Here is a 24,897-nt window from a genome sequence, read left to right as displayed (position 1 = left end):
AAATATATTTGTATGTGAGGACTATAGCTTGCTGAAAGAGAAGGAATCGCTATTTGGCTTTTGCTGACACTAATCTACCATTTTCTTTTCTCTCAGACTTTGCAATTATTCAGTCTGTAGCTTTTCCCAATTGTGGTCTGATGGCAAGCTGAAGCTGTAAGGCTATGTCACCCCACCAGTAAGCCCACAAAACCCTCCTCCCCTCAAATAAAATAAATAAATACAGTCAAATTTACTATGCACTGATGCCTGTCCCCAGAATATTTTCTCTGGATCTTGCAAAAGGTGTTGGTCTCTGAGGTACTGAAGTTTACCTCCTGATTAACCTAAAACTCGTTAATCGGTTTAGGAATGGCACTTTGCTTCAGTCCTTTCCAGTTCCTTCTGTGATACTTGCAGGTAAGGGTGGGTTTGAAGGGAGCACAAAACTGGGTAAGGGATGAGGACAAGGTTCGGGTAAGCAGTTCCCCAGAAGAGCCTGCCTGGGGCACTTTGAATGTTGTGCAGAAGGTAAATGTTGGCATGAGAAGGTTCTGCTCTGTTGGAAAGGCACTGCTGGCCTTGCCTGGGGGAAAGGTGAAGAAAACAGTTGAAAAGCAGGAAGCTGTTCTCCTGAGAAACTTTGTCACAGCAACCTCTCCAGGACTTTCAGAAGGCAATTAGTTACTTGAGAAGGGTTGTTCCTAACCTAAAATCATAATATACTCCTAATAGTTTTGTGGAAGTGACAGTATATTTAGTTGTCTTCTGTAGCCAATTAAACTAGATAGTACTCTGTTCAGAACGTAGGAAGACAGGCTTTCTCTTTTAACCTTCAGGAAAGGACAGAGAAGTCATTCACCTTCACTGCAGTAGAATCATATCTTGGAGGAACTCCCTTCAGAGTCTCCAGCACTTGCCATTACCTTTCTAAAACAGCAAATATGGTTTGCCTGGTATCAGACAAGAAATCAGGATCCTACTTGATATTAATCAAGTGCCAATAGTAAAGCAATATAACAGGGCTGTAGCCTGAAATTACGTTCATGTACTTCGGGCTTTTCCGTTTTGTTGTTGTTTTTTAAGCAGTTTATGGGGAATTTCTCTTAGTTTTTGAAGATAATATTGTATTGATTGAGTTATTGAATGTGAAGAGTTTCAAGAACTGTAATAAAAAAGAAAATTAATATTTATGTGGCCTACAGAATCACAGGCATGTTTAAATGGTGCTTTCAGCAAATGTACATAACCTGCCCTGCTGCTGTAATTAATACTGAGGTTTGCATAAAAACCTACTAGCAGAGATAGCTCGACTTGACTCCATTTTTTCTGGGATGCTCAATTCGATATGAGATGTGGTTTTCAGTAATTTGAAATCCTTTTGCATTTATTCAGAAATCACAACATCAAAAGGAAAATTAAATAATGTGGCGAGTTTATTGCCTCAAGAATTATCTAAGTATACATGTAAATATGCATGTCGTAAAAATCATTGAAATCTACCTGTATGTTCACACAATAAACAGTTTTGGTTTTTTATGAATTTGCAATTACAATAAAAATGTATTAACTGAATGGACATAATGTCAGAGCAACTTAATTATTAAGTACTATTTTAAATTTAAAATAGTGTGCAAACAGCAATATTTATTTTTCAATCAGTCTTTGCTAGTGCAAGAGTTGAAATATGCCATGAAAATTACTGCTTCAATATGTTGTTCCAGTGCCAATACAATCAAAATAAGTGATCTGTATAAAATCAGTGTTGTGGTTTAACCCCAGGCAGCAACTGCGCACCATTCAGCTGCTCGCTCACTCCCTTCCCAGTGAGATGGGGGAGAGAATTGGAAGGGTAAAAGTGAGAAAACTCATGGTTTGAGATACAGATAGTTGAACAAGTAAAAGATGTGTGCAAGCAAAGCAAAACAAGGAATTAATTCACCACTTCCCATGGGCAGGCAGGTGTCCAGCCATCTCCAGGAGAACAGGGCTCCATCACGCGTAACAGTGATCTGGGAAGACAAATGCCATCACTCCAAACATCCCCACATTCCTTCTTTTTCCCACAGCTTTATACGCTGAGCTTGATGCAAAATGTGTGGAAGATCCTTTTGGCCAGTTGGGGACAGCTGTCCCAGCCGCGTCCCCTCCCAGCTTTTTGCGCGCCCCCAGCCCACTCACTGGCAGGGTGGTGAGGAGCAGAAAGGGCCTTGGCTCTGTGCAAACACTGCTCAGCAGTGACTGGAACATCCTTGTGTTAGCAACACTGTTTCCAGCACAAACCCAAAACGTAGCTCCATACTAGCTACTATGATGAAATTCAACCCCAGCCAAAAGCAGCACAATCAGAAAGTTATTTTGAGAAACCTGATCAATATATACAGATAGTTGTATTGATAACTACAGTAGTTGTAGTTAACAGCAATGCTGTGAGGAGCAATTGAGTAAGCCAGTTATTTTATATATTCCATATATATGTGTAATGCTAGATGTGCCTCAAGTGTTTACTGGAGTAAGGAATTCTCATCTTGATTGAGAATTAAAGCATTAGTTTTCTTTATCTTCTTATCCCAGCTTCTGCAACCATTTCAGAAAAGGCACCATTTCGCTGTAACAGATTATGTGGTGTATCATATTCTAGAATCCTTCCTGCATCCAGAACAAGCACTCTACAATGCAAAAGCAGAAAGATTAAAGGAGAAGAAAAATCAGCTCTTCAGCCACATTTTCTAGTCCTAATACAGATATCTCTGGATAATGGGAACTCTTATTCAGAATAAATTCTTTGGTTTCTAAAGCTCAGGACTCCTGTATTTTAAAAAAGCCTTTTGAAAATGGCATTTTTGCTTAATTGCTAAAAATGTTATAGTCCATTTACTCTAGAGAATTAAGTGGTCTTAATAATAGCTTATACCTGTACCTTAATAGGAAAAACATTAAATTAATTCTGTAATTAGAAGGGGGAAACAGAACACAGGTTATCAACATTTAAAATTGATGCTCAAGTCTTTTGTGATATCTCGGATTGTACAGATATGAAGATACTATGGTAAAAAAGCATTGGAGCGTAAAATCTAGTAAAACTGAAAAATCCAAAAACCAATGCATTTAAAGGAAGCCATTTAGTTTTAATATGGCTTACCAAAACTTACTTACCTCTCTGAATCCATAACTGTGTGTAACCTGTGGGCTATTGTTAATATTGTGCAGTTGTAAAACTCTCTTTTGATGGTGGCCTGCACCAAGTTGTCTGTTTCCATGTCAACAGAAGCTGTTGCCTCATCTAGGACCAGGATTTTTGTCTTTCGTAGCAAAACACGGGCCAGACAGACCAACTGTCTCTGCCCAACACTGTTAAAAGTACATTTGAGAAGGTCAGGTCAAGCACATTGAGGAAGGTGAGAACAATATAAAGCTGAGATTACTGCAGAGCCTATCTGCTCTATCTTTCTTAAACAACACTTGATACTTCTGAAAAGACTACTGAAATATGTTCACCTTGTTTGGAAGTTTTGATTTCTTCTTGCTTAGCATGCCAATAGTAGTGAAGGTGTGACTCTTAAATACCTGTGGCTGAACTTTGTAGCATAAACCTAGTATTGCCTTCAGTTTCTGTATTCAGATTATAAAGGTGACTCTGAATATACCAGACTGAATGCTAAACCACTTTTTAATAATGTTGAGTGTCAAAGCTTGGATACACCTGTATGTTAGCAGTGCTGCATGTCTTCTAAGAACTGCTTCCTGAAAATGATCTGTCAAAAAAAATCAAGTTGATATTCAGTACACTCCACTTAAGACGTGCCCCTTTGCTACTGAAAGCTTCAGTATTTATTGCCTAGATCTCAGAGTCCTTTTATTTCAAGCGTCACCCTCTTTACATAACTACAGGTTAATGTTTTACAAAGGGAAAATGAGTTGCTCTGGCTTAGCAAATAAAGCAAAGGAATAAGCTCTCTGCAGTTTTACCTTCTTTTGAGGTTTGGTGTTTTGGGGTTGGTTTGTTTGTTTGTGGGGCTTTTGTTTGTTTGGAGTTTGGTTTTGTTTTAATTGAAATAAAAGAGCAATTTTCTATCCAAATCTAATTAGGCGGTACATGAATTTCTCCCCCCCCACCCCTTTCAACCTACTCATATACTTGAGTTGAAAATAACTTACTTCCTTGGCTTCCAACACAACACAGGCCAGAGGACTTTATACAGTTGCAAACAGTTCACCACTTCAAAAAAACTTGTACCATTAATATCAGAACAATTCTACTTAGAATGAGAGGAGAAGTGTCATTTTTATATTGATATTTTCCGAAGTAAATTCTCTGGAAGGAACACATAGTTTTACAGTACCAGAACATTACTGCAATAGCACTTTCTTGTTTATGTACCTGAGATTTTCACCACCTTCTGCAACCTCATGAAGGAGCTTCTCTGGGAGTGACTGGACAAAATCCTTTAAGTCACACAGTTCCAGTGCCTCCCACAGTTCAAGATCAGAATGTTTTCCAAGTGGATCCAAATTTGACTGCAGTGTCCCAGAAAACAAGACGGGGTCCTAAATAACAGCAGAACGTGAGTCCATAATTCCAACACAAACCTAAAGCAGTCTGCCATAAATCCTTACATTAACATAGGGAACCTTGACAAATGATTTTGTAAATGAAATGTTGCGAGGGCAATTGTAACATTTTGAAGCTGGTGGATGAGAATGCAAAAATCACATGGGGTCTCAGTGTGCTCAGTTCTTCATTAAGGTGAAATGGAAAGAGTAGAGATTTCTTATGCATTCTCTGTGCTACTTGTTCTACAGCTGATTAAAAGACCTTCCCAGCACCTGGCGACTGCAACAACATAGGAATTATTACTACTGTCAAGTTTGTGAAGCTCTGTGGATATTACATTCATGAGCACTGCTAAAAATGAGAAGGCTATGACTGTTCATCAAATACTCTCAGTTTCCTATGGGAAAGGTGACGTTCAGCAATAAGAATGAAAGCAATTATTGTGTAAATGAGCATCACTAGCTTCTGTGTCCTGAATACAGCAGGGAGTGTCTGGAAAAGTACACGTAGACTAGTACATGCCAGGATGCATATGAGTCACATCCAGCACTTAGGACTGTAGAAATACATTCAGTAGTTGAGTCTAAACGCTTTTTTTGGATGCACACAAAAGGCTTTTTCTTAAAAAGGCAAATTTAACAAGTCAGTACTAGAGAATATATGAATACCTGCACAGATTTATAAACAGAACTGATGTATTTAGAGGCAGCAAACAGACATCTTGACTAAGTGCAGTTACAGTCGCTGTGACCCAACAGGTAGACTGCAATAGGCCAACATCATTCACTAGCAAGTTACACACAAGTGGAACAGAGATAATTTTGAGGCAGCTAGGTGACCAAAAATGACTGTTGAAATGAGATCTTGTACATATTCTTTGTTTAAACGTAATGTCATTTGCATTCGAATTTCATTACATTATTTTGTAAATCTGTACTTTAATATGATTGTTAGAAACTGCCTGTATGAGATATAGTTGATGAATCTGAAAAAGTGTGTGCCCGCTGAAAGCCTGGTATCTTGCCATGCCCTTTTTTCTCTCCCAGACTTTTATCTTCATCCAGTTCCATTCTCCCAATCTATGCAGTTCAACACTCCAGACTCCACCTACTCTCCACAAGCTCCAGTCTCCATTTTCCCACCCTTCCAGTTCTAGTTTCCTTGTCTGAGCTCAGCTTGTGAGTTCACTGAGCTTTCCTGTCCCTCTTTCAATTTAGCTGCCTTGATGTGGATCCAAAATACTCCATTCACAGTAAATTAGATCTGCAACTGCAGTTGAGAAAATACTGTGCAATTTACGACTGTCCGACATTGTGCAGATTTGTAGAGTATTAGTGGCTTAAAACAAGAAAAATGTTACAACTGAGCATGTATGAATTGTTGTGTTTTCAAGTCCTACAGCATAGTCAAATTTGGTTGAGGACTGTCATTTCTGACCCAAAAGTTATATCATAAACTGTAAATTTATCATTCGCTTGAGCAAACACATTTCTGAAAGGAAAAGCAGCTAGGGATTTGAAGAAATATATGCATACTATTTTTCTATTCCGTTCATTCTTAGAACAACCCAAGCTTTTTGATTTAAATATTAGCCTTGTCTCCATGCACACTCCATGGCAGAGACACACAGGAAATATTATCAGTGTTGAAGTGCTAGAAAAGCTAGGAGAAAAAAAATAGACCTTCTTTTGGAAAAATCTCAGATAAACTCATTATAATAAGTGATGTTAACATCATCCATGCACAAAAATGGTTCTATGAATGGCATTCAGAGAACATGCAAAAATTCTTCAGGTGACCACTAAATTTGTTTTCTAGGTGCTACTTTATTCTAGAGCATTTCAACATAAATCAGTTTACCAGCATGAACACAATCCTAATGATATGTGAACTAATCTTGAGTTTTCTGTCCTGTTCTGAAGTAAGCAGGGACATCTTTATATGACAGACCGTAACAGATTAATTTAAATACGTATTTATGATTCATGTATACCTCACTTTATTCCCTAAATTCTTCAGACATATTTGGAGTTATTTAAAAACATTTTCTTCCTTTGGGTGAGACTTGAAAACACCGTATGTAGCTATACACATACAGATTCTGGAGGATACAAGTTATTCTAGCTAAGACTGTTAAACTAAACCTGGCAAAATAAAATGTAATATCATACTTGTAGTCTCCCTGTTTTGAGGCTTTTTCCTTATAATTGCCAACATGCAGTTGTGACATTTTTAAGGATAGCATTTTTCCAGCAGTATTGAAGATTACTGTCTAATCAGAGAGCTAAGATTCTCAAAAAAATCCATTATAAAACCTGATAAGCCATAAGAGAGCCTGGTTTAAAAAAATCAGTAAAATTCTCTTGAAGCTTTGTGCCTCTGTCTCTTGGCAGCCTGTCAACTTTGGGGTTATAATTTCTAAAAAAAAAAAAATAATAAAAAATGAAGTGTCTTATGTTAGTCAAAAAAAACTCAACAGTTATCTCTAAAACACATCTTACCTGTGGAATAATGTTAAGATTTCCACGTAGGTCATGGAGTCCAATAGTTGATATATCAATTCCATCAATAACTATTTTGCCTTCAGTTCCCTCTAGAACTCTAAACAGGCAATTTGTGAGTGTTGATTTACCAGCTCCTGTTCTTCCAACAATTCCAACCTGAAACAAAAAGTCTTCTGATAAAGATTGAAACTTTTCATGCGACATATTCTATATGAAAAATGATTAGTGAATACAGTTTCAACTTTCAGTTCAAAACTTCTATTTTTTTAACCAACAGGCAATCCTATAGGCGGATAAAACCTTAAAACTCACTTTTGGAACACATGATTTACAATCAGAGCTCTCCCTCAGAAGCTGTACAGTTTATGGCTTGTTCAGTGGGAATCCTTTCCAGTTCCCCTCCCTTTTGTCCAGCACCTCTCAGCTCAAACCAATGACTCTAAACTAGGTCTCGCTTGGTTGATCCCAAACCTAATGTTGATTAGCACTAATCTGGCAGAGTATTTATCTACATAAATATTCAACACAGTGAACAAGAGGTTTAATTTCAAATTTAGATCTTCCTTAAAACTGCCAAGTTCATAAAACATGTCCTGACAAACATCATCTCAGCTTCTTACAGGCATAAGTATTTCTACATAGTAGGAGAAAATAATTTTCTCTCTTCTTTCATGTCTTATCCATTTAACATCTTCCCTGTTCAATATCATCTTGCTGTATCTAGTATTGGAGTCTTCTCATATAAAAACTTTCTGAAGTGGAAAGGTGGGAAACAAAAGTTTATACCTCCGATGTACTTCATATTATATACAGTACCTTCTCTTTACTCTGTGTCTGAAAAGAGACACCATTCAGGGCTAAACCAAGGTTCTTCCTGTACTGAGCCTTGTAGTTAACAAATTCTATTATTCCTCTATCGGGCCACCCCACTGGTGGTCTTTTTGACATTATCCATGGTTTCTGGAATTAAAAACATTGGCATTTTGGTATACAACAGTAAAAACCAGTTCATAAAAACATTAGGAAAATTATATGTATCTTTAAAAATCCTAGCAGGTTTAGGATAATTCCAATGCAATATAAGGAAAGGAGAACCTACTTTTATGAACACTGTGCAGAAGCATTCCAACTAGTTTTTCTAGGGGTTTTGGTTTTAGGTTGTGGGGTTTTTTTTTAACAACATCTTATACACTCATTTAAAAAAGTAAACTCAGTTTAACTGGGTAGTTGCTAATAGTCTGGTATCTGTTCCACCAGCTGACAGGAACTGAATTTAATCTGATGTCTAATCTTCCAGATATTCAGAGTGCATATTTTATAATCAACATTTTGTTTTAAGGAGTAGGAGAGAACAGAAAGATGTGAACAAAGGTTAAGAAACATAGATTTGGAGGAAGGGTAAAAGAGAATGAAGAAGTAGAACAGTCTTGCCTCTGAGACAGACCAAGGCTCTTAGACCTCCATACTTGATACAGGCACTACTTTCAGAAAAGCACAATAACCAAGGCAAATCAGTTCAGAACAAATGTCTCTCCAGACACGAGGTGAATAACAGCTAGAGGTTTGACAGGCCTCTCTTCCCCTCTTCTCTTAAAATGTTCCTCTTGGTTGCACATAGCATAGAGAGTTTACCTGAGCTGTAGCTGCATTAGTCTTACTACAAAATCTATTGCTAAGAAGGATGCCAAGAAATTTACTGGTCAAAATAGGAATAAAAATGCTATGATGATAAATATAATAAAGAAGGTACATATTATTCTCCATGTAAAAAAAAAAAAAAGTCTTTAATAACAAATTATGAAAATTATAACCTGGTATTACCACTCACCAATATTAAACTCAACCTATGTTAGTAATTTTCTACAGACATATATTAGATATTCAAGAAGAATGCTCACCTCTTTATCCAGGTTTGCATATTCACAAACTCTTTCAATGGAAACAGCATTAGTCTCGATTTCACATGCTTTACGCACCCAAAAATTTAGACTCTGAATTATCTGGGGAAACAGTTGCATTGTAGAACATAAAAATTTGACTACTAGAATACAGCATGTTGATTTCCAAACTTACCTTGAATTTAATAATCTCATAAGCTGGATGTTTAATCACAGAAGCCGAAAAGTGCATAGAAAACGATTGCACGCCAAATGAACTATCATTTAGAAAATCACTGATCTCAGTGTTCCTCTGAGCACTTCTTGTGTGCTTTCAGAATGCCCAATGGCTATTGCAATTTTCACTAATGTAATAGCTCCAGAAATCTGAAATGACTTCAGGATCAACAGAAAATGCACAGTAGTTGTATGGTATCTTGAAAGGAAAAACATATATGGCTCACATTATGGGTGCATCATTGCACTAAACCTAGATAAAGTAAACTAGGAATACAGAACAGAGAATTTGTAATGGAGGCATGCAATTGTCCTATTATGTCTGTTAAATTTGTTGCCTTCAAGCATTGTGAATGCTTCTACAGACAGAATTGGTAACACTTCTATGGCACCAACTCTGTTGTTAACTATTCCCACTTCTATAGAAAAAAAGTGAACCAGTTCTTAGGGACAACCATTTTGAGATGCTGTATGTAACTAAATAATGGTGCCAATTTGACATCAGATGAAGGTGAAAAACTCTGCACTACCTGCAACTGTCCTCACCAAGTATATGATAATGTAAAGGAGATTGTTCTATCTGAATAATAGAAAATGCAACTCCTGTGAGCTGGAGGTGATGTGGATACGCCATGACAGGTAATTGTCTATATATTTTTTTGTATTTCTATTCATTAGTATTTGTCAGCTGTGTTTCTGAAGCACCAACCACAGTGAGAATCTGGACACCACTAGACTATGGCATCTCAAGATTAAAGAAACTTGGATGCTTAGTTTGTACATACATAATACTTAAGATTTATTTTAACTAGCAATTTATCAATACAGTTTACCTGACTTCAAGACATGTTTCAAATGTGTCTCTCACAGATTACTTACAATGCTAAATGATTTTACAAAGCTTTTAAGTAAGCATTTCTACATAGCATTCAGTAAGTGTACGAGAACAAGAAATCAAATACAAAGTATAGTTGTACATGACTAGGCTTCTTATTTGGCTTAATAAAACACTTAATAAACTAAAAAATAAACCTAGTTTCATTGATTTGATTTTTAAATATGTTGTCATAATTATTATTTCATCTAAATTCAGAATTGGAAAATAATTAATGTGAAGCTTCCTGGAATTAATGGAATCCAAAGGACAACTCTGTTCTGCCCATGAGATTTAGGTTCATTGATGCCACTACGTATATTCACCTAATCAACGTCATTGTATGTATTCTTCCCTTTTCCAAATATTACACCATTACTTACATTTAGAGCATACGATATTGATAAACCCACTGTAGAAGAACTCACTGTATTTCCAGCCAGTACTACAAACAGTGCAGCAAAGAACACCATTGAATTTCCCAGAAATTCAAGCCTGACAGATAGCCACCTGTAATAAATCAAGGCAAAGATAAAAGTGAGTTACCTACAAAATTTTTTAGAGCGAACACATTGCTTATGTCTCTCTGAGATCATTATATTAGTCTCTCTGAGACTATATTATGTCTCTCTGAGATCATTATATTATATTTACCCACTTTACAAAAGAGGTAAGTGATTTCATTCTCATTTTACATATAGACTGGGGAGGGAATATGACATATCTAGAACTGGTAGCACCACTAAAAACAAAATGCAGGTCTCTCAACTCCTGACTAGTGCTCCATTCACTCCTCATCCTGCTTTTCTACACTTATCTGGAAATTATTCACGTATGTGACTGTAAACAGAACTGAAAATCTCCTTGCTAATCTCTGCCTGTAACTGAACTGAATCACAAAGGAAAGAGAGGAAATGGACTTATTCCTTAAACCTAGGATTGCACTCTCAAGATCTACCTGGTGCCGGTAGGTTGCAGACATCTAGGTACTTCCACATGAACTACTGAAATATAAATTAGATTTGTTCATAAACTTGTAAGAGGAAGTTAAAATGTAGTATAGTCCAAGTTCATGATCTATTTGTAACTTTTTTATTTTCTGTTTTTTTTTTTTTTTTTTTTTTTAAATATTCTTCTCCCAGACAGCATAAACATATTTTCTATAAACCCGCTATTTTGTGGTACATAAAGAAGAAATCATCCTAGTGCTTAGACATAATCTATGCATTCATTACAAAGAGCAGTGGATAAATTGCTCTTGTCCTTCTGTTTCTCAGTGGGTTTTACTCTGGTTAAGGCTAAACACTTTGGTGTGGGACTCTACACAAGGTCTCAGCCACAGATGCAGAACTGCTGTAAAGTACCTGTTTGAGATGACGTTGTTGTAGAAGTAAATTAAGTTCTCATACACAACATCATGATTTTTTCTAATGAATCTCTCCTGGTGGCCAAATGCTCGAATGGTTGATCGCCCTGCAAGAGTCTCACTGAAGTGGGAGATGACAGGAGAATGCGATGCTCCTGCTAGCCGTCGAATTTGTCGTGAACTTGCTACATAGTATCGCTAATAAAGCAGTACAGATAAAACAGACATTTTACGTTGCTACAGTTTCTTTTACATTGTTTAAAATACTTTCCGCATTTGTTTCCATTTAAGTAATCTGTTAAGTAATTCCTGCAAATTTTGAATATGAAAAAGTTGGAGGTGTCTATACAGAAAAAAAGCTATTCACAAACAGTATAGAAAAAAACCAATCTGTTTCTTGGGACACACCAACATTGTAATGCTGACGTAACTGCGATATATAAATTTCTGGCAAGGTTAAAAATAAGAGCACACTATTTCCAAATTCTGAAGAAAATGTGCTATACCATAAGAAGTGTCTAACAACCAACTAGAATTCCTACGTAAACTTTCAAATTAGAACATCCTGCTTCTTTCTCAGATGAAAGTCAGCCTTTATTCAACGTAACGATGTCTGATTTAAATTCCCTATCAGAGACTGAATCCAGGCATTATTTTTCTTCCTCTATACTCTTATTTTAAGAATCTTTTAAGGTCTTTAATCACAGACCATACTATGAGCATCAAGAAACAGGAATGCAGCCATTAGTCTTTCTGAAACATTACTTTTTGGTTTCTCAGTAGCATAACTGACACTTTGAACAAAAAATAGCACACGTAGTTTAGAAGTCATTCTATTTTACATCTGTTGTTTCAGGGTTACCCTTTAACTTTTAATTTTCACTATGATATACATCCCATTTTTTCCAGGTAACTTCATCACATTTCTTGCTGGGATCTATATCAACATTGTATCTTTATAAGCAAAAGGAAATTATAAAGAGAAAAACATTCAGTCATCATAAGTTCCCAAGCATTACAGGATATATTCAAAAGTGTTCTAATTTCCTTTTAAGAAGCCTGAAGGTTTTTTATGAAAGCAATTTCAGATGTGTTCTGTATGTATATGTTTGTATTGTTTGTTCTTCTCACAATAAGAAATAATTTAAGCCTGTGGCATTTAATATCTTGAACATTTCATCCGCATACCTCTCAAAATCCTTGTAAAAGCTTAATGCACTTACTTGGACAGTTAAACACAAGTAACCCAGGGGAACAACTACCACTATGAATAGTGGTGAGGCAGATGTGATAACTAGAATGGTTCCAATAACTTCTAGTGTACAATTTAGCCAAGTTCGTAAGTAGTAATGGAAACGTATGTCCACTATAAATAAGTCCTGTAACAATGCACAGAAGAATCAAGATTTTGTGAGTAAATTCCACTAAAATCTTCAAGAAAACATCTTTTAAAAATTGAATCAAACTAAAATAGCTTCAATAAAAATTAGTAACCTAACAAAATGTATTCATATATCACTATTTGTCTAAAAGTGAAGTAGACATAATAGCTTTTAGACTACTCATGGTGTGTCAGAGAACAGGCTCAGAGTGTGCAAAGTCAAAAAGAGACAGCCTTTGCTATTTTGCTACTCAATACTATCTAACTTACATAAAGCATATCGGAGTGAAAAGTAGGCCAGGAATTCAAATCCTACCTTTTTTATACTCCTGTTAATAATTATAGGGGTGTCCAGAAAGATTACGAAACTTACTGTGAATGGTAAAGCTTTGTCAAACCCAAATATAATATTTGAGTTTCAAATATCAATTTTCAAATTTTCAGATTTTCAATTGCAAATTTCAGATATAATATATTGCTACAAAGGCAATATACACTCAATAGGGGTTTGAGTGAAACCTAAATCAACTGATCGTTATATTGTGTTACACAACCACTTTTGGGTCTATTCTAGAGGACACAGCCATCAACAGTAACCCTATTTGAAGTAATTGGTAATGCATTGCAATAATCAAGTTATGAATAGAGTGGGAAGTATTAAAGTCAAAGTAAACAACACTTGTTTGTGTATTAGAGGTTCCAGTTAAAACCAAAACATTACAAAAATAGAAAATAATATTCACTTTAAGTCTACATACCTCTGAGAATGTGAATTTAATGCATCAATTTCTTTCGACAGTAACATTTAATTCTGATATGCAATATACTAATGAAGGAAAACATATTTTTGTCTGTATTTTTTTGGTTTGGTTTGGTTTGGTTTGTTTTTTTTTTTTTAATGGATCAGATGCAGGTCTGGTAAAGGCATCGCACTGCAGGAATGGTCTTTAAGGAATGGCCTCCCAATGATCTTGGATAGGGTCTATGCAACTTCTATTAATAACGTGTTTTGATGATTTTGCAATAAAATAGCTTGAGACAGATCTTTAAGTTTTTATACACTGAAACAGCTTTCTATTGCTAGATAGTACATTCACTTTGATATCTTTAATTTTTCAACAGTACTAAATGGACTTAAATCACTCAAGATTCTTTTTTATCAAATGGAAAATACACAAGAGTTTTCCTTTTACCTTTGTGAATCTATTGATGATCTGACCAACTGGATTGGTTTCAAAATGCTGTAGAGGAAGGTGTAATACATTGTCTAACAGCTGATGATGCAATGCCCGAGAAGCAGATAGGGATCCTCTAGTGAGCACATAAGCACCACAGCAAACGAGAAGACCTTGTGAATGAAGAAATTAAAAGACATTATGAATGGTTAGGGAGGGAAAGGAGATGGAGCTTGTTTCTATCACTGTTTTCTACCACAGTGAGCAATCCAACACTCACACTTCATATCTTAGTTTTACAAAGGTACATATTTGTATTTTGTTGATACATTTTACTACTTCATAACTATGTTTTTCCTGCAGTCAGTCTCTCATGCAGGCACACCACTACACATCAACACTGATTTCCTTCCTCACTGAGATGCCAACATAACTTCATTAGGTTACGCATGGGCATTTCAAGAATTCACAGAAGTATCACAAAATCGGTATTTTCTTCTACATGTCTGTATATCTCTTCTCCTCTCCCCAGGTTAAACTACTGTACCATATTGCATACAATTCTGTTTAAAAAGCAACCAGCATTATTTCTTCATGATTACACATTCAGGCAGATTAAACTTGGGAAATGGTGAGAAAACAGTCATAAAAGCTCCTCCTTGCCTTGTGTGAATCCCAGAAGTCCATAGATACAAAGTTTATAGTTTTGTGATTGTTTCCACTCTGTGAAATCACTAACTTCTGCTGTTTCTGCAGCCCAGATGCTAAGCCATAGATTTTGTCCAATGGCTAGTGCATTTTGTCCTAAATAAGCAGCTATCGTTAGCCACATCCATCGCCACTTGAACGCTTGGAGGTATTTCAAAACAACTGACATTTTCATCTAAATATACATACATAAAATAAAAATAACACATAAAAAAGGAGTTATTCTCAAAATCATTATCATTGTTGAAAGGAAATACACATTATACAATGGGAATTGGATGCATTAAATTCAGCATAAATCTGAATAGTTTCTTAATTAAATCTGATAACTTAGGTGTATAAAATTGTACTGTAAAAAAGTTTCCTCTCCCACTACATTCTGTTCTTTAATGATACATATCATAGGCAATCTTGCTTGTGATACTTTTTAGTGTCAGACTTAAGGAATCTTATATATATAGATTATACAAAACAAACGAACAAAACCAAAACAAAACCCCAGTCAACTAAACAAGAGTGGAATTCCTGGGCAGTTTGTATGAAACAAATCTTAGGCTATTCATCAATGCAACTAGAAACTTTAGAACTGCCACTCTGGGCTACTGGAGCCAAGGAAATTAGTGTCAGCAGGAGAAAGTTCTCATCCTTGGTGTACATGAGGACTAACGCGGCCAAACTCAGTGAGGCCACTTGAAAGGCAGAAAGGTAGAAGCAGAATAATTTTGGGTGCCTATTTCTACCATCTTGCTAGAAACTCATACCTTCTTCGCCTTCTACCCTCCCCATTCTTATTTTAATTAAACAGTAGCTTCCCAGGAAGTTTTGACCTTCTCCACCCTCTGACTTGTTCTTTACCCTCTCCTTAGAAACTTGCAGGTTTTTTTTTTTTTAATGGAGACTGCAGAAAGTGTGTTTCTAACATAGAACAATACTGCAGAAGCACTAACCATTCAAAAATGTCTAGTCTCTGCTCCAGCACACGGATATTTAAACTTCCTGAAGGTAAGACAGACAGATTTTTTTTTAATGGAGGTAAAAGTTTTTTTAATCTCTATCTTTCTGAAGCATGCCAAACAGACTGGACCTAGATGTAATATGAAAATACAGCCAGTAGCAGATCACCAAAATAGAAAATCTCAGACTACATACTTAAAATTTGGTAAAAACTTGTAAGTTTTATCTTAAGTTCAGTAATGACCTGTGAGGAAAACTCAAAAAGAAACAGAAAACTGCAATTGCAAAATAATACATTTTTATAAAAACAAATGTCAAAGCCTTTTCTATTAGCCATACTTACACCACCAGTGGCAACTTTTTCTTTATTGTTAGTGAGTATTTTCCATTGATCAGAGGAAGAACTGCAAACAAGAAACACTTTCAAATCTTCTTGTGAGTCATCATACAAAGAATATATCAGTTCATTCCTAAGCAAAAATGCATACTATAAAATCTTATACATTTTCCTGTGGAGACACAAACTATCCTCAGCTGTTCTGTTTTTGCTGTTAGAATAACATTATGGTTAGAAAACCACACTTAATAAGGCCTTTTCATTTCTTGCGTAATTACGTGTGGATAAAACTGAGCTTGCCCTGCATAGGTGTCAACTAGAGATATAAGACCGCCCGTTTCTGAGGCGTATAAGTGTGATGCAACATGGGTCACAGCCCTTGTCTGGGCCTGGAATTAGGGCTTACTATTTGACACATCCTGTTCTACTACTTCTGAACCAGGGTGGTTAAGCTTAAGTGTTCTGCATTGTCTGACCTTGCTAGGTTGAGTGTCTTCTATTTCATCTTTGCACTGTCTTCTACCACTGCAAATACAACACTACAGTGCTTTAGAAATTGATCTAGGGGGTCATTCAACTATTTGAAAGCCCAGAAGTTTCCATAAAGGTAGAAAAAGACAAATCAATGTTACAGGGGAAAAACAAAGAGCACAAACAACTTGTTAATACACCAAGAAGTCAAATTGCTGCCAGGGAACTGTGGGTGCATCCACATCAGCGACTTCAGTTGGTCTTCTTAAAGTCCCCTTACTTCCTGATCAACGTACTTTGGTTGACACAGTGAAGCTGCCCATGAACTGAACTTCTTGAACTCACGCAGTGCATTAACTGGATTTCTTTTGTATAAAGTGAAATGAGAAGATGAGTTCCAGATACACACTCTCCTGCCGACTGCTAACAGGCACTCAGGCTTAACCCATGTTTACACAGTGAAGCACAGTGGCACAGCCTTCAGCATTTAGGGTTGTTCTAGCAATGCATCAGTTAAGCAATGGCTATTTTTTTTTTAAATACTTACTTTTTATGTTTCAGCGGTTCTCTTTGTTGAAGACTCCTGCCCAGTTGGTCCTCTTCTTTTGAAGGACTCACTATAATGGAAAAAAAAAAAACAAAAATATTTTCAGTATTATACCATGAGTAGACAGGTAGAGTACAAGAATCTACAACTAAAAAATGGGGACAAAATGATGAGTGGGAATATTTTAAATTACAAGATCCTTAAGCCAACCTAGTCTTGGGACTCCTACTACACAAGACAGACACATTCATGACCAAATGCTAGAACCGTGACAGCAAGTAAATCTCTCCTGTGAGCCTAGAGTCTCTCTGGAATTCCATTCTTGCTTAGTGAAACTATTAGTATCCCTGCAAGTATTAACATGTGCTTATCTCAAAGTATTCTTGCATCATGGCTGGAAAATCAAAATTGCTCTTGTGTGTTAATGAAAGGAGTCAACATCTTTTTTCTTCCATGAAGGGATTTTTTCTTCTTTTTCATGTTTGATGTTATTTTTGTCAACAGATCCTTTAAGATGAAGATATGTTTCCTACATTCATCCATCCTGCTGAATGTACCTTTACTGTATAATTTGTATCACAACACATTGCATGGTGTTTCTTCTCCTCATTACTGTCTTTATTACCCTTCATGAAAAATACGTTTCCTTACTTGGCTACCTCACACTTTCATCCCAACAAAGACAGCTGACTGCTGCCCTTTGCAAATTTGCTGTTCTCTCCTTCCACTCTTCCCCATCAAACCCCAGCAAATATTTGGAAGTGCTGGCCCCAGTACAGGGCCCAAGTTAATAAGTGCACCAGACTGCATTGTACTTTCTACAAGCTCAATTCAGAGTTGCTAAGCTAACTGGAAACCAGCATTATAAACATCTGCAGTCAGTTATCTATTATAGAATTCTTCTGTGTCATATGGAGAGATTCCTTCTCTCAGAATTAAATAAACACAATTAATGTCCTCCCAAAGTACATTATAAAAATAGGTCAAACAGACTGCATTGTCAATGCACCTGTTTCTTTCCCACAATCCTATAAAGAACACACATTGAACAACCCAGGTACAGAAGTAACTCAAATCACAATCCACGTGAATTATTTGTAAGTATGCTTTAAGGTACTATGGAGTATTTGTTTGTTTATGCTATCTGCTTTTTGGCTGGAAGTATTTCATAAGAGTACTAGAAGTGTACTTTTTTTTTTTTTCTCTCCTACAAATGGACCATATTCTCCTATTCCTGCTGTGCTCCATGATTACGTCACTAAGGTGATGGAAATGGGAAGCAACCAATATAAAACAGGATATAAACATTGACACTGCAAGATTAATTTGAAATGCCCATATATTACTTGTTGGGCGATAAATCCTTAGCAGAATCAGGGAACTTTACCAGGTAATTAATATGGTAGGCAAAAGCAGAAAACATCTGCATAAGGCAGCTTTGCCATCCATTCATTACTTAAAAGAGTAAGCCATTTGATCTCAAGACATTAAAACCTGATTTTTTTTTTTTCAGTTTACAACCTATTAATTCTATACTAAAATGTAGACAGAAATGCTTTACATTTTCCAGCAATTTTTCTATTCAATTCCAGGAAGAGGAGGAATATATTGAGAAGCTTGAGTGAAAAGAAAATACTAAGCAAACACAGCATACAAATTTTCTCACCTTTCGTTGGCGTTGTCTCTTCACTCGTATGCTCTGCACTGAAGACTCGAGTAAGCTCCACAAAATTAGCTCTCTTTGAAATGAGTTCTTGGTAGGTCCCCATTTGACTTATTCTGCCCTCTTCCATTATTATTATAAGATCAGCGTGAGGCAGGACTGTTAAGTTATGGGTCACCAATATACGAGTCTAAAACACAATGTTTTCCATTTTACCATATAAATACAAAGCTTAAATTAAATGTAGACATTATATTATGATAGCTGGAATGATATAATGGAACTTTTCTGGGATTTTGCTCATTTGTCTACTTTATTATTATTGTTATTTATTGCCTACCTTACTACATCACTCTTTTAATTGCTGATTGTAATGTCAAACTCTATGCTCATACCTTCTTGCTATTACTTGTACTTACCTGTTTCTTAATGCGCACCTTTTGGTCAGGAATGGTATAGATGAGGTTGTAAAGAGAAGAGGTAGATACTGCAGCTTTTAATATCCTACATGTAGTTTGATAGTCTAAATTTTTAAACCTGCTTACAAGTCTAACATTACTAGAGTTCTTTTTTCTGCCAGATAGTTATAGCCCATGGAGCAGGCAAATGAAGAAAAGAGAGAAGGGAGAGAGGGAAAGACATTTGTTTCATAGTAAGTAACATATTAATAATAGTATTTCATAACAATACATGTGTTTTGCAGGCATCAGACAGTGGGAATAATCTACAAATCAATAACACTGATGTTTTTTACAAGCTTTCTTACCTTCACACATGAGCAGTTTTTAAACAGGAGAACCTATTCCTTTTGATTCCACTTTCCCCTAGGAATTTCTTCATTCAAAAGAAGCCTTTCTTTCTATAACCTATACTGGATACAACCTTTTTACTGCAGTAAGGCATCAAGAGGGACCACAAAGGGCTCCACCCTGCCTTCTATATGCTGATCACAGCACTCCTCAAAAAACACTGGTAAAGAAGAAATGAGCAAATATTATATGCATCTTTCACACTCCCAGGTCAGGCCAGCTCTCAATCTTTTTTACAGTTTATCCTTTGTGTACCCAATACGCTTCAAATTGGCACAATCAGCTGTGCTTTTTATTTAGCCTCTTCATTCATAATAATTTTAACCAACACACTAAGTGAGCTTTTGCAGAATGACTGGAACTTCTACTCTGTTGCATTGTACAAAGCAGTTCATCTCCAAATTGAAAGTAAACCACTGTATTTTACCTTGCTTCTTAGGAGACCCGAAGGTCCAATTATCTTCTCAAAAAGATGTTTCCCAACATGTACATCTACAGCAGACAGGGGGTCGTCCAGAAGATACAAGTCAGCATTGCTGTACAAAGCTCTAGCGAGACTCACTCTCTGCTTCTGCCCCCCACTTATATTGACACCCTAAGAAAATAAAGCAAAAATAATCCACATTTAAATATGAAATACTAAACACCAGCATAGCACAGTCAGTCTCAGCATTATTTTTTTCAGATAATCAAAGTAAATTTTATACTAGATATGAAAATAGGAAGGTAACATTTGAATTTTCAAGCAATTAGAACAAAGTTTGGGCTCTGTTGATTAATTTCCCACTCCAAAATGGGCAAATGCAAGGTACTTCAGAAAATTAAGAAATATATTTTATTTACAATTATACAGGCATTTTTACAGTATAGAAAAAAACCCTGGAGAACCAGAGAGGGTTGACTTAAACTTCTGTACAGAAAAGAGCCAATCTAAAAATTAATAAGCATTCAGATCTTCAACAGAAGTTAAATTCAAAGTAAGTAAGATAAGGAGGTGGGCTAGATGTACTTGGCAGAGGACTGACTAGTCATCAGTGTAAATTATCAAATAGATAATATAGAAACACATAAAAGCCATAACTTATTGCATAATTTCTGACACCTCCAACTCTCACCCTTTCTCCAATTTCTGTTTGGTCTCCATTCGGTAACTGTTCCAAATCTGGCAGTAAAGCACAAGACTCTAAAACAAGTTCGTAATACGGCCTATTTAGATTTGTACCAAAGAGAATGTTTTCCTGTAAAGTGTCATTTTGAATCCAAGCTTGCTGAGAAACGTATGCCACTGAACCCTAAAAAGAATTGAAAACAATTTTTTTACTTGGGCCTTCTGAACGTAAAAAATAGCATTTAAAAATACATTTGAAATTCCAGCTTGACCTCAAAGTAACCAGTAATTACTTCAAACACTTGAGCATTATTAAACTGTACAAATTTTGACTAATTCAGGTAAAAAACCCAATCTGTTGAATATTCCAGTATAATAACTTGCTTGTAATTATTATTATAAATAACTATTACTTTGAATAAAACTGACAGAGCTGGGACATACATTGAGGAAAGTCTTTCAGGGAAATAGCTCAGTACAACTAGGCATCCATTTTAAGATTTATATCTAGCAAAATGGGTCTGTATTAGGTATATATCAAAATACAATTTGATTGTTTGTCTTTTTACATAACATATTGTGAAGTGTGTCAGACATTAGAAATTAGGCACAGGAATGATAACTGGAAATGCTCCTAGATCTTTTCTTACATTAAGCTACATGCCCTGTGAAAACACAGTAATTTTACAACAAATAGATAGTATGGATACACTTGTTGGGTATATGCCTTCCTTATTAGATTCTACACAGCTGATATTTTTCCCATTAATTACTACTCTCAGATTTGGAACACCTCAACCTTGGATTCCTCCTCCATCCCCCAACACTGACATGATACTGTCCTACATTTCCACAGGAGTGGATTCTTTTTCAACACTTATTTCAAGGCCAAGACATCTTTTTACTATTGCCACAACCACTTGCAACCGAGCTTATCCATTGATCTTTACTGGCTCAACCACTGTAGTCTCTTATCAGAGAGACTTCCTCCATCTCTTCCTCCAAACAAAAAAAGCTTCCCTAAACTCTATTCTGTGATGGGGATTCTCAGTGGTCTATGTAACTACAAGACAAGTTAGGATACAGGGTATCTTATCACTAGGAGAGACAGCACCTTAATTTAATCTCTGCTGAAAGTTCATTTTTTTCCTCTATTTCTGTATCCTGTATCTTCTCTATACAAAAGCCATTGCAAGAAAGATTATCATCTTCTAGACCAGTCTATAACTGCTCCAAGTGAGTCATGTTTGTCCAGCTGTTCAAAACCAGCAACCGTTACATGTTTAGGGTCAATATATGACTTAAACACTGATGATTTTTGCACTGAACTATACAGATTATATAAAAATGAAAACAGTTTTGCAATCACTTAGGTTAAAAACAAAGAAAAACTGTTACACTCTTAACAAAGTGTCACTGTGTTCCTTTTCTTTGAAGATTTAAGAAGCTGGAGCTACTCTTGCCAGTATTTCTACAACCATAAATAGTTGAGGAGGAAAAACTTCACTTTCAAAAGCAGATCTGCTTAGTTTAGGTATTGAGGAGTGGGCAGGGCAGGGGGACACAGACAGACAATCTTACTCTTCTCTGAACTGTTCCTTCAAGTTTCTCCATTTCTCCAAGAACAGCAGAAAGAAAAGATGACTTTCCCGATCCAACCTGTCCCACAACAGCAACTAAAGAGCCTTCAGGAATGCTGACACTCAAGCTGGAAATATTGATAAAGACAAATTATTTATCCTCTTTGTAAGTACTCCATCATGTATGGGTTCGGTCACTGTAAGAAAGAAATACTTTATTTTACCCTGAAAATGATAAGAAATCAGAACTTCAGTTTGCGCATCTTTTGACTATGTACCATTCAGAAACTTGCAATAATGACTTCAAGTAAAAATGTATACATCTGGAAGTTAAGAGGTTGTGCTTTGATCCGGTCACAAATAAACCAAATGGGAAACAGTCTAACCAATAACTGGTCTTATCATATTCTTCTCAGGCCTGTGGTTCATGTTCTGTCTTAATCTGACAATCAACTGCTAGACTTCTCGTGTAACACCTACTGTAGCCAATGTGTGATCCCTCTTAAGGAAAAAAATAGCTTTTTGGGTAAATAAAAGATGACTTTTGTAATCTGCATATTTTGCTGTCAAAATAAATACAACATGTACGCAAACTTAAAGGCATATAAGGAGAGCCACTTGCTGTACCCATACTCTATGCTATCTGGATCTAAGTGTGTTCTTGATTTCTAAAATAAGCATAGTACCTTCAGACTGGAGCTTGGAGCACAAATGAGGTAGAGAAAACTGTACCCAGAGACCATACCAGACTTTAATGAAGTTTGTATATGATGCTGAAGGCAGCTCATACCTAGACACAATATTTCAGGCTGTGGTGGCTGAGATGTGGATGTTCAATGCCATGTTATGGGAATTGATACCCCCAGCCCTGAGAGGAACAGGGTAGGCAGTGGCGTGAGAGGGTTAGATGAAGTGGGCCGTAACTTCTTAAATTGTCTTTGTAAAATTTAACAGCTTTATAGAGCTTATCAAATAGGTTCTTCATTCCATTCCAAGGCTTGGTCATTGCATTTCCTTACTAACCCTCCAATGTATTCACTGCATACCAGTTTAAGCATAGCTGAATCTACATCTAAGAAATACCTTGTAAATGAATGATAAACAAAAAGAAGGGTGTTTTCAAGCAAGGGAGACCACTGTGAGAAAAGCAAATTTTTCATTTGTTCTTTCCAAAGGAAGCCACAGCCCAATTTTAAGATCAGTATCCAACGCAAGGCTGCATAAACTACTTTTGCTTACTTGTCAGCAATATAAAACGCTACAACAAAAGGGCATATTGCCAGTTAATGCTCCCCAAAATGAAATTAATGAAAAATTGATGTTGCAGTTAAATCTCCCTTGTGCAAACTGAGGCAAGAAGTGGTAAGAAAGAAGGAATGGAGAAGGAATGGAGAAGGAATGGAGAAGGAATGGAGAAGGAATGGAGAAGGAATGGAGAAGGAATGAAGAAGGAATGGAGAAGGAATGGAGAAGGAATGGAGAAGGAATGGAGAAGGAATGGAGAAGTAATAGAGAGCATGGGTTTCCCATAGCACTTACACAGCGCTATGTTGGAGAACATGCACTTTATGTGGCTCCTCTTGGAGTATCAGGGAAACTAGGTCAGATTTGGCTCTCCAGAGCACACTGATCACATGGGACACCCTGGAAACAATAATCTATCTTCTTTTTGGTGTGTAACATCATGAACCAGTCTGAATTGGAATACATTAAACATGAACAAATCTCTATAGGCATCACATTCTGCCAAAGGAGCTTATAAAAATAAGTAAGAAATATCTTACTTTTTTAAGACTGGCAGGCCATTTTTTTCCCAGCGGAAAGAAGCACCAATAAACTCAACAGCATGATCTGCTGAAGTAAAGAAAAAGAGCAATGAGTTGCTAATACAGCCCCTTAGTTGAGTTCCTTAATGATCATCCATATAAACTCATTATCAATTACAAATTAAAAACTACTGCTTACTTCCATTGTAGTTTGTATTGACATCCTCAGGGTTAAGATCATCAGCACACAGAAAATCCTCTAAACGGCTCACAGAAACCTTAGTCTGCAAGATTAACATATATATACACAATATTTATAACACGCCTGTGCTCCCTAAATGTTTAGATAATATTTTTAAAGTTCTAGATAATATGAAAAGACATATTCTTATGTCTTATTTGAAGACAGACAAAAAAGGTGTTTAGATATTTTTAAATTATTTTCCTTAAAGTACTAAACAATCTAAAGTCATAAATAAGTATATTTTTTTCCTGAGAATCTAGTGATTGGTAGTTATAAAGTAACAGAGCATGCCGGATATGAATGTCTGGTTCCTCTGACTCAACTAGTTTGCTTTCATAAACTTGTGGTGAAAATACTTTAGCTTTTTTTTTTGTTTTAAGAAATAGTTTACAGTAACTCTCTCTTCATATAATGATGACAACATTTTATCGTGTGTGTGTCATGAGATGTCCACTGTGTTGTGAAGAAGTGAGATGCTAACCATAAATGAAATCAAATCGGGATGATTATCTGCTCACAGTGGCCCCCTTCCTTACAAAAAGCTGAGCTGTGTTCAAGCTTTGACACAGTGCATTCATGAGCAGCTCATATAATATACCCATAACAGAGTCTTAACAGCTAGAAGTTCCCAACTCATATGGTAACCATTAGGACTGAAGGCTGCTGATACGGTATTCTCAGCAGCTCTACTGCTTTTTTTTTCTACTTCCTTCAGTGGTGACTGGACAAAAACAGTATTGTAGAGTCCACAATGGGTCTCCT

The 24,897-nt window shown here is 36.2% G+C and overlaps 1 protein-coding gene across 10 annotated transcripts in view; it reads right to left on the bottom strand.

Annotated features, from left to right (window-relative positions):
- Window positions 1-1,393: 1,393 nt before the first annotated feature.
- LOC309439024 (multidrug resistance-associated protein 1-like) overlaps window positions 1,394-24,897 on the bottom strand; it is a 40,820-nt gene continuing 17,316 nt past the window's right edge. For 6 of the 10 annotated variants that reach the window (XM_082051122.1, XM_082051127.1, XM_082051129.1 and 3 more), the window contains 19 exons: window positions 24,091-24,175; window positions 23,910-23,979; window positions 22,127-22,253; window positions 20,553-20,729; window positions 19,865-20,032; window positions 18,632-18,818; window positions 16,966-17,035; window positions 15,954-16,014; window positions 14,612-14,831; window positions 13,967-14,121; window positions 12,616-12,771; window positions 11,391-11,590; window positions 10,410-10,536; window positions 8,937-9,038; window positions 7,855-7,998; window positions 7,036-7,194; window positions 4,361-4,527; window positions 3,136-3,330; window positions 1,394-2,648 (listed from right to left, as the gene is read on the bottom strand). In XM_082051122.1, the coding sequence (XP_081907248.1) occupies window positions 2,537-2,648; window positions 3,136-3,330; window positions 4,361-4,527; window positions 7,036-7,194; window positions 7,855-7,998; window positions 8,937-9,038; window positions 10,410-10,536; window positions 11,391-11,590; window positions 12,616-12,771; window positions 13,967-14,121; window positions 14,612-14,831; window positions 15,954-16,014; window positions 16,966-17,035; window positions 18,632-18,818; window positions 19,865-20,032; window positions 20,553-20,729; window positions 22,127-22,253; window positions 23,910-23,979; window positions 24,091-24,175 (2,682 nt within the window). In that variant the 3' untranslated portion in view covers window positions 1,394-2,536. Of the gene's footprint in view, window positions 2,649-3,135; window positions 3,331-4,360; window positions 4,528-6,141; window positions 6,953-7,035; window positions 7,195-7,854; window positions 7,999-8,936; window positions 9,039-10,409; window positions 10,537-11,390; window positions 11,591-12,615; window positions 12,772-13,966; window positions 14,122-14,611; window positions 14,832-15,953; window positions 16,015-16,965; window positions 17,036-18,631; window positions 18,819-19,864; window positions 20,033-20,552; window positions 20,730-22,126; window positions 22,254-23,909; window positions 23,980-24,090; window positions 24,176-24,897 lie in introns of those variants that run through there. The other 4 variants (XM_082051125.1, XM_082051124.1, XM_082051128.1 and 1 more) reach the window with 4 other exon arrangements.

This window comes from Streptopelia decaocto (genome assembly GCF_964273445.1).
Source record: "Streptopelia decaocto genome assembly, chromosome: 1".
In the NCBI taxonomy this organism is placed as follows: Eukaryota; Metazoa; Chordata; class Aves; order Columbiformes; family Columbidae; genus Streptopelia; species Streptopelia decaocto.
The sequence above is the reverse complement of the archived record's forward strand: the minus strand, read 5'-3'. Positions and strand labels throughout refer to the sequence as shown.